At 33.2% G+C, this 9,619-nt stretch overlaps 2 protein-coding genes across 2 annotated transcripts; both read right to left on the reverse strand.

The window, feature by feature from the left end:
* Positions 1 to 985: 985 nt before the first annotated feature.
* LOC139866342 (triacylglycerol lipase OBL1-like) lies at positions 986 to 6,129 on the reverse strand. The gene is made up of 5 exons (XM_071854558.1): positions 5,698 to 6,129; positions 2,668 to 2,861; positions 2,448 to 2,481; positions 1,733 to 2,343; positions 986 to 1,467 (listed from the first exon to the last, which is right to left on the reverse strand). Exons 1-5 carry the CDS (start codon positions 6,047 to 6,049, stop codon positions 1,150 to 1,152), a joined length of 1,509 nt encoding a protein of 502 aa, XP_071710659.1. The 5' UTR covers positions 6,050 to 6,129; the 3' UTR covers positions 986 to 1,149.
* A 1,035-nt stretch (positions 6,130 to 7,164) lies between these two features.
* Positions 7,165 to 8,270, reverse strand: LOC139868775 (uncharacterized). The gene is made up of 2 exons (XM_071857117.1): positions 8,216 to 8,270; positions 7,165 to 8,024 (listed from the first exon to the last, which is right to left on the reverse strand). Exons 1-2 carry the CDS (start codon positions 8,268 to 8,270, stop codon positions 7,165 to 7,167), a joined length of 915 nt encoding a protein of 304 aa, XP_071713218.1.
* Positions 8,271 to 9,619: the final 1,349 nt, after the last annotated feature.

The following is a 9,619-nucleotide window of genomic DNA, read 5'->3' on the forward strand; positions in this document are numbered from 1 at the left end:
TCTTATTTTCATTCAGAAGTAACTTGATTCGAAACCTCTTAATCATTTAGATTATGAACCATTTAGCGCTAAATCATTTAGTTTTACTAAACTCACCCTAAAATCGTCAAAGGTGAATTGACGATATATATTGTTTGGGATATTATTCCTCCGAGAGCATGTAAGGTGGTGTGGTTTAATGTGGTATGGTACTCTCAATGTATTCCTAGACATGCTTTTTTGTTGTGGCTATTGATCGGAGAAAGGCTCAAGACACATGATAAGTTAAAACCATGGGAGTTACGACATAATCATGTGCTCATGTGTGCTTTATGTAATCATTGCATGTATTTAGATAAACATTTGGCCCTTGAATGCGTGTTTTCAACGTATTTTTGGGGCAAGTTATTGATCAAGATCCGGCTAAATATAGGCACGTACTAACGATTGGAAAATCATTATGGATTACGTATCACAAGTTAACAATGGGAAGTCTGCACGTTGTGTAGTGGCTAAGGTTTGTTACGCTGCGGCTGTTTATGAATTTTCAGTCGAGCACAATGGACTACGGATCAAGTGTTCGAAGCTTTTGTTTCTAATGTCAGATTAAAACTGATGACAGTTCGTTTTAAACTTCAGTTCACGTGGATAGGTTGAAGGTGGATTGGCAACTCATTTAAAGCGTGTTGTCCGGTGTTTTTTGTGGTCTAGTTGTCCGCGTCTTATTTTGATGTTGTTTAGTTAGTTGGTTGTTTGTTTAGTTAGTTGGTTGTTTATGCTGGGCTGTAAGGTATGTTGGAGCAGCTATTTTGTATTGTACTCATTCTTTATTATTTAATAAAATTTTCCGGAGTAAAAATAAAAAATAAAAAATACCACCACCTCACTAGGCCGGTACAAGGATGTACACATATTCAGCGATACATGCTTAATTGGTACGTAGTATAAATGAATACTTAAATCGAAACAATGAAAAAGTACTTACAAGAACACTTTTAAGCTTTTTTATATTAATTTGAATAGACATCTTATAAATTTGAGATTGCAAAATTGAATACTATATATTGATAAAAAAACATTCCCATTATTGAATAATTTTACATGTAGTAGTTCTTTATAAATAAAACCTTGTATCACACATTTTCTACTGGCCGGCATTTGATAGACTTTTTAATCTAATTTGGTACCCCCATTCGTTACCACTCCATTGACACCGATGGTGGTTGGTTGATCAACAGATAAACTCATGAAGTTTTCAGGTGAACCCAACCTAGTAAGATTAACATAATCTTGTGGACCATGAGCCGGCAACCCTGCAATCAATAGTCCGATCACTCTCCATCCTCGACAAGTAGCCGTTTCAACGTACTCAGGTCCATTTTGATAGTACATTATAAAGCTCCTTATTAACTCCCAAACCGCATTTCCAAACATCGGTATTAGAGCCAATATCGAGAAGTAGTTCTTGTTCGGTTCTTCATCCAGCACCTGCACCATTAAAAAAAATCATAAGGTCACAAATAATTAAATTGTTAGTAAATTATACAACAATACATAATCTCACGAATGCAGGGTATCAAGAGGTAAACTAGATGCGGACAGACATTTCTCTATCAGAGGATAAAGGAACCCGTTTTTCCACCTCAAAAAGAGAAAATCATCCCTCTAGCTACTCTAAGGTAAAAAGTCTGCTTTCGGTAAAGGCGTTAACATGTATGCATGAAAATAAAATAGTGCAAAATGTTTGAAATACCTGTCCCTTGTAGAAGCTATTGTAATAGTGACAATGACCAAAATGTTTGAAGTATTTATCAGAAGTATCAAAAGGTACTCTAGGCACCAAATCATTGCAATAAACAAACCTATGGTATCTCAATCCGTGAGTTACCAATACTTCTTTCATGTATTCACCAAATTGTTTATCTCCAACCCTAGGTTGTCCAAATGTATACACCCCTTCAAGTTTCGATAGCAATTCGGTCTCTCCATGGTATGCCAAAATGGCGGGAAACAATATAGCTAAGGCGGCTCCTAAACTATGTCCGGTTACCAAGAATTTAGCATTTGGGTTCGCTTGAAGACGTTCTTTAAGCTTTTTTCTAATTACATAGTACGCGTAGGGTTTTTGATCGTCGAATTGGATATCACTAGGCCACCCTTTGCTCTTTTGTAACCCTAGGGCTTTCAAGAAACCAGCATGAACCTTGCCTATATTGGGAAGATGGTACCATGAAAGGTCAACGTCCGTTGACCAATCTTTTGCGGTGAACGGTGATGTTCCTCTAAACGAAACACCTATGAGCTCGCTATCTCTTCTTTTATCGCTCCACATAAATCCTTGTGTCGTGTAATCCTCTTCATAATCTGCAATCAAAAATCAATTAATCGTTTTTTTTTTTTTTTTTTTTTTTTGGTACAACTCAACTTAAAAATTGATTAGTTTAAGGTAATTATAGTTAGTAACTAACCGTTCCAACAATCCAAGTATTCTATGAATTCCATCTACAATCAGATAGATTTAATTAGTTAGTAATTAAGGTTTTCTTAATTAATTCTCTAACTATAATTTATAGTTGAAAGTTCTCTTTTATTCAAGTTCTTTTTTTTTTTTCTATTTAATTATTGCCAAAAAACATAAAATAAAACCTACTTCGTATAATCGCTAGTTAGTTGCTAATTATGCATTACCTTCCAATGTTTCTCGACGGTTTCTGTGATATATGCTTTGTTTTCATACGCAGATTTCGCAGCCATAATGGCGAGTGCACTTGTGTATCTTGGATCATCTTGCTTAATTCTACTGTCTAAATCCCTTCGTATATCCCATAGCCCAATCGCCGTCAAGAACTCCGTCGACTCTCTATCAGGTAAGACCAAGTTTCCTACATTTCAAATTGTACGTTAAAGGCTTTTATACTCCGTATCAAGTTTAAGTGTGTGTATATATATATATATATATATATATATATATATATATATATATATATATATATAGGGGCAGGATCAATGGGGAAGTAAACAATCGGGGGGAAGAAAAAAAAAATTTCGTTTTTTTTGAATTTTTTTTTTCCGGCATCAAGATCACACGAAAATATGAACATTTAGAAGAGACACCTCGTGATGAATGTTATTATTTAGGCGGAAAAACGATCGACAAAAATAACATTCAAGATAATATTGTTCGTGATGAATATGAACGTTTTTTTTCTTCATGTTTTGTGAAGTAAAGTTTAGCCCGATTTAGAGTTTAGGGTTTAGGGTTTAGGGTTTGGGTTTATTCCATAAACCCAAAACACCAAACCCTAAACCCTAAACCGTTTGTGTTAAAAACTCAATCTAAATCCTAAATCTAAACCCTAAACCCTAAATTTCTAAACCCTAATATCTAAACCCTATAAACCCTAATATCTAAATCCCAATAGCTAAAACCTCAAAATACGCTCGAAAAACACGATAATTGTTATATATTACTTCTTCGAACGTTTTCCCGCCAAAATAAAAACATTTATCAAAAAGTGTCTCTACTAAATGTTCATATTTTCATCTCATCTATAATGTTCGTGAACAAAGTTTTTTCAAAAAACGAAAAAAAAAAGTTTTTGCTTCCCCCCGCTTCCCCCCGAATGGTTACTTCCCTCTTGATCCTACAACTATATATATATATATATATATATATATATATATATATATATATATATATATATATATATATATATATATATATATATATATATATATATATAGTCTTTAATTCGTGTATTGTGTATGATAGCCGTTTTCTAGGTTTGAGTCTCATCGGATTTCTCTCTTGTATCTCTAGTTCAATTCGTTTTCTTTTCGAAAACGTTTTCCGTTTTTATAAAAGTTTTCGTTATTTTGCAAAAAAAAAAAAAAAAAAAAATACAAGATAATTAATTGCTATATAAAAAGATGAATGACAATAAAATCTACTAGTTACTAATAAGACAAATGTTTATTAAGACGATATATCGATATCAATCTTCATTATATCAGACAAAATGTTGTACTGTTATTCCTAATATAGCATTGACTGTAGCGTCGCTGTTATCCAAATTATCAACAATAGCCAACTGATGAAATAATTAGCAATGACAATGGATATATCTGGATAACGCAATTTTTTAATTTGAAAAATGTAATATTGACAAGTCATTTTTGTATTGATCAATAATGGTCGAAAAAGATATTCTTCAGCTTTCAACCAATAAACACTACTACCCTAGCTTAGTTATTTTAAACCACATAACGTGCATAAAGACACAAATTATATCCACGTGACAGCTTTCTCTTTTTTTTTTTTTTTTTTTTAGAAAAAACGTAAAACATTAACTCATCCAAAGAATAAAAAAATACAATGATACATCAAAGAATCCAAAGTGAACCATAATCTACTAAACGATCCCAACAAAAGATGAAAAAACTGTTTATTAAGAAACAAACTAATAAACGCAACGCCACTGGAAATCTGGAACAAATATCTCCCTGCCGCCACAAGCTACAACGTAACCTACAGTCGTAAAAATGAGTTCGTCCGCAAAAACACTCATTGCATGATTTTCAACGGGGAGATCGTCACTGGCACTACTCATTCCTCTCCGGACCCTCCCACCGCTGCCATTAATCACCCTCCACTAAACACAGAATTCCACAGCAACATGCAGTGAACCACCCACCAATTAAAAAAAAAAACACCATCTCAACCAACACCACCACTAAACATCATCTTAGAACACCACCAACAGGGTGAAGGATCTCCGACGACATGGATGAAACCCCTCGAGAAAGAGAAATTCCGGTGGGCACCACCAACTGAGTGTTAGACCAGCGTACATCATTATCTATAGAAAGAATGTCACTAGAAAATTCCAACGACAAGCACAAATGACAAATAGTCATCTTGAACGTCACTAGAAAATTCCAACGACAAGCACAAATAACAAATAGTCATCTCGAATAATATTCGTCGGTGGCCACCATGAGCATAAAGCGCCGTCAGGTGTTAGGAATTGGAAAAACAAGGAATCCTAAGCTATCGTAGTCGGATCCACCATGAGAATGGTAGTGGAGATCGACTACGGCTACCGGAAACTTCCCCATCTGCCGCACAAGGGAAAACCAACAACCGGTAAGACTAGAAACATCACATCGTCACCAACGAAGCTTCGCTTCAACGGTATCCCCAACCTTGTGTGTTGGGGCGAGGGTTAGGTCATGGGTTCGAGCCTGGGGGTCGTCTCGAATCCATTCAGGATTCAAACCTGATTCGCCTACCTGCGGGATGGTTTAAGGATCAGACTCCTGCAATGCGATTCGGGTTTCCTTCCGAAAGTACGTGCATATGTGATAAATGAGAGTATTAAATGCCGACTTTGATTCAGACGACTTTGATAAAGATTTGATACAGTAATATTTAATATGGAGTAATACACTAATATTAGCATATTATACTGTATAATAATAGTCAAGATTTATTCAAAAATTACCGGAATTTAGTGATATTTTGTAGTAACGAGTAAAAAACAGCGCGTTTTTAAACTGTGGTGATTTTGTTCGGTTAATTTAACGGTGTGATTTTGTTCGGTTAACGGTCAATCAATGAAACGTAAAAAAATAAAGAAATGAAAAAAAGAAATAAAAAACCTGATACGAAGAAATAATATGAAAATTATTGAATAGATATCGAAGATCGAATTAAACCTGATACGAGATTCCAAAGAAGCTTAAAAAATCCACCATTGATATCCATAAAGTTGGGCAAAAATTCAATGGCTGAGCCAACCCAACTCAATGGTTTTTCAACTAAATGAAGAACCTTTTGTGCAACAATCGATACTACGATAACAAACCGTCGACAAAAGCTGTCTTCGGTAGCGCCATCTGGAGTGTCGATAAACTTTCGTTTACCAATGTTTTTCGAGAACAAAAGCTTTATGCAACCCCATAAACCAAAGTCTTTAGGGCTTAGTATCATATAATCTTCGCAAAATGACTTGTTGCATGATGTTGTTGTTGTTGTTGTTGTTGGGGTGATGAGTGATTCATTAGACATGGTCAAAGTCAACTGTTGTTTAGAGTTTACAATATTGGAGGAAGATATATGAATTAAAGAAGAAGATGTGCAGGTGTGTTTCATTTGTTTGGTCTTTTTATAACCAAAAGAAACTAACTAGTGTGAATCTGTACACTCGTATTTTTAATATTATTTTATATAATCTTGTTGATAATTATGCATATTGATTTTAGAGAAAATCATACATAATCATGTACAAATTTCAAAGATATTACCGTGCCAACTTTCGGGTCCACCTTAGTTACTAGAAATTAATAATGGCGATCGAGAATCTGCATGTGAAGAACGTGAGTTATATTATACTCGTATATAATCATTTACGGAGTAATATGATTGATTTTTTTATATCTTTATTTTATCAAAAATTAAAATAGCTAAAAGATCGAATAATAATCAACCTGTCTACGTGTGGATCTAAAACTCTATATAATAATCTTCAATCACAGCATAACAGTTGATTAATAACAACTAATATATAGATCTAAAACTTAGTATAATAATCTTCCACCTATATATAATCTTCGACCTATATATATAAATTATTTTTCGCGTCCCAAAGGTTAGTAATTCATTTTTTATATTTGATTTCCGTCCTATATCCTTAATCAACATTTTGTAAGATTGTAGAGAAAATAATCACTAATGGAAACACGTGTGTTATTGATAAGATTACCTCAAAAGGTTCAATGTTTTGATAATCTAATTCTGAAAACGGAAGTGTAGATGACTTGCCTCTTAGACCATCCGTAATGGTGACCAGTGTCACTTTTGGTGTCACTTGACTTTTTTCACTTTTTTACTGAGTAGAACGTGTTACTTTTCTGAGTAGAGTAGTGGCGGTGTTACTTTTAAGGAAATGCTGAGTTGGCATTTTATTTTTCTTTTTTCTGTTTTATTTAATTTTATTTATATTATTTATATTTTTTTCAAATGACAAACATATATTAAATAAAAAACACATATTATTAATACCATTACTAATAAAAAAAATACATAATTAAAATTCCTAATAAAGAAAAATTACATTTATTAAAATTCCTAAAAAAGAAAAATTACATTTATTAAAATTCATAAGAAAGAACTACAAACATAAACTACTGATCGGCATTAGACGGGAAGTTGTATGCACCCATTTGGCTACGAACATACTTTTTTAAATTTTGAAGATGTATCTTATCTTCAGGGTCTTCCAATGTTGCCGCTGATCTCCCCAATAAATCCATATGTGATATCGCGGTTTTCATTTTAACATACTCATTGAATTTGTTATGCGAATCTATTTTTATTGATGCCACTTCTTCCATTTTGTCCATAAAATCTTCAACCCTTGACGAACTCGAACTTTTACCTCGAGAAGACGCTCCCGCGTCCGAAGAAGCCATAGTCTTTTGTGCTTTCTTAGCCTTATCGCGTCCGATTGGACTCGTCATCTGTACGTCCCCAAACAACTCCGCCTCAAAGTCTTGAGAGAGGCTTATCGGGTCTCCTTGAGTTTCACCAACACCCGCCTCAAAGTCTACCCGATCGCGAATAACTGGAACTTTTGGCAAGTTCCACTTTGGATGTTGTTTCAAGAAATAAAATGCATCCTTCATATTAAAACTTTTACCATAAGTATTAAAATAAGATTGCGCCGCGTCTTTGAAAATGCCATCGTCATTTGCACCACTACGCCAATTATCTTTTATATCATTGAAAATTGGTAAAAACTCCGTACACGCCTTGTTAACCCCTCGCCATTTCGAAGATAAAGAATCCTCATTTCGGAACCATCCATATTCATTATTATTAAACTTATTCATAACCGACCCCCAAAAAGTGTTACCCTTTTGGCCTCGACCAACAATTGGATTCTCCGACGTGTCGCAAAAACACTCCGCCAACCATACAAGCTCTTTTGTCGACCACGATTTTTGTGGTTTTTGTCGCGAACTAGTTTCCTCAACCGCTTTCCCTATAAATAAATATGTTAATAAATATATATGTATATAGTTATAGTATATAATATATAATTATACTATTTTAGTACTAACAGTTAATATATATATATATATATATATATATATATATATATATATATATATATATATAATAACATTTAACTATTTTATATATATATATATATATATATATAATATATCGAACCTTTATCCTTTTTAGAGTGTTTTCGCGTTGCCCGTGGTAGGGATTGTGTACCCATCGCTTGCGGCTCTTGTGTTTGTGATAGCGTTTGTTGGTTTGGTAAAATTTGTTGTTGTTAGTTTGGAAACATTTGCGCTTGTGATTGATACATTCGTTGTTGATATAGCGCTCATTGTTGTTGTTGTTGTTCATAAGTTAACGCTTAATTTACACTGAATAAATTACGACCGACGTTCGCCAAATTTTGTGGACTAGGTGTAAGGATCGGTCGGTTTGAAACTCCGGGAGCATTTGGACTACCGAAAATCATTAGATTCGTAAACGAAGTAGTGTTGTTCATTTGTGGATCGGAATCACTAACTTGATTGCGAGGCGTGTTTGGGGTGTTGGGAACAATTTTTATTAACACCACCAAGAACAATTTTTAAAATTTGGGAACACCACTAGCTCTTAAACTCAAAAAAACTTTTGAAATTCATCAACACCATGAGCTCTTAAACTCAAACGGAATTTGTAAAATTTATCAACACCACGGGCTCTTAAACTCAAAAGAATGTTTAAAATTTGTCAACAACACAGGCTCTTAAATAATTATTATAGTTTTCCTATTTTTTTTAGTATCGCTATTTACATACTAATATGAACTGCAAATTACATTTTTTGCACGGCTTTTTACACACCCGTGCAACGCACGGGCTCAAAAACCTAGTGTATATATATATATATATATATATATATATATATATATATATATATATATATATATATATATATATATATATATATAATCAAGAGGGAAGCACTTTTTTGGGAGAAGTGGGGGGAAGTAATTTTTTTTTTTAAATTTTGGTTTCTTTCGAAATTTTTTTTTAGAAATCAAAATTAGGTAAAAATATGAACTTTGTGACGAATATTATTATTTCGGCGGTAAAACGCTCGGAAAAAAATTAAAACATTCAATGCATTGAATGTTTTGATTATGTATTTATTGAGTCCCCAAAATAATTAAGGATTTAATTATGACAAAACTGTAATTTACTTGCACTAAAATGTTATGTGTGTAGTGACCCGAACTTTTCCATGTTTATATATATATTAATTGAGATTGATATTTACATGATTAAATATTTCCAACATGTTAAGCAATCAAACTTGTTAAGACTTGATTAATTGAAATATGTTTCATATAGACAATTGACCACCCAAGTTGACCGGTGATTCACGAACGTTAAAACTTGTAAAAACTATATGATGACATATATATGGATATATATATATATATATATAGTTAACATGATACTATGATAAGTAAACATATCATTAAGTATATTAACAATGAACTACATATGTAAAAACAAGACTACTAACTTAATGATTTTTAGACGAGACATATATGTAACGATTATC

This window comes from Rutidosis leptorrhynchoides, chromosome 9 (assembly GCF_046630445.1).
Source record: "Rutidosis leptorrhynchoides isolate AG116_Rl617_1_P2 chromosome 9, CSIRO_AGI_Rlap_v1, whole genome shotgun sequence".
NCBI classification, from domain to species: domain Eukaryota; kingdom Viridiplantae; phylum Streptophyta; class Magnoliopsida; order Asterales; family Asteraceae; genus Rutidosis; species Rutidosis leptorrhynchoides.

What these genes read in the sequence shown, in the direction of transcription:
- LOC139866342 (XM_071854558.1), bottom strand. Translation starts at nt 6,049, where the DNA reads ATGTCTAATGAATCACTCATCACCCCAACAACAACAACAACAACAACA. An exon ending in TCTTTGGAATCTCGTATCAG is followed by an intron (nt 2,862 to 5,697) that starts GTTTAATTCGAT and finishes TTTGAAATGTAG; the next exon opens with GAAACTTGGTCTTACCTGAT. An exon ending in CCGTCGAGAAACATTGGAAG is followed by an intron (nt 2,482 to 2,667) that starts GTAATGCATAAT and finishes ATCTGATTGTAG; the next exon opens with ATGGAATTCATAGAATACTT.
- LOC139868775 (XM_071857117.1), bottom strand. Translation starts at nt 8,270, where the DNA reads ATGGGTACACAATCCCTACCACGGGCAACGCGAAAACACTCTAAAAAG. An exon ending in ACACTCTAAAAAGGATAAAG is followed by an intron (nt 8,025 to 8,215) that starts GTTCGATATATT and finishes ATTTATTTATAG; the next exon opens with GGAAAGCGGTTGAGGAAACT.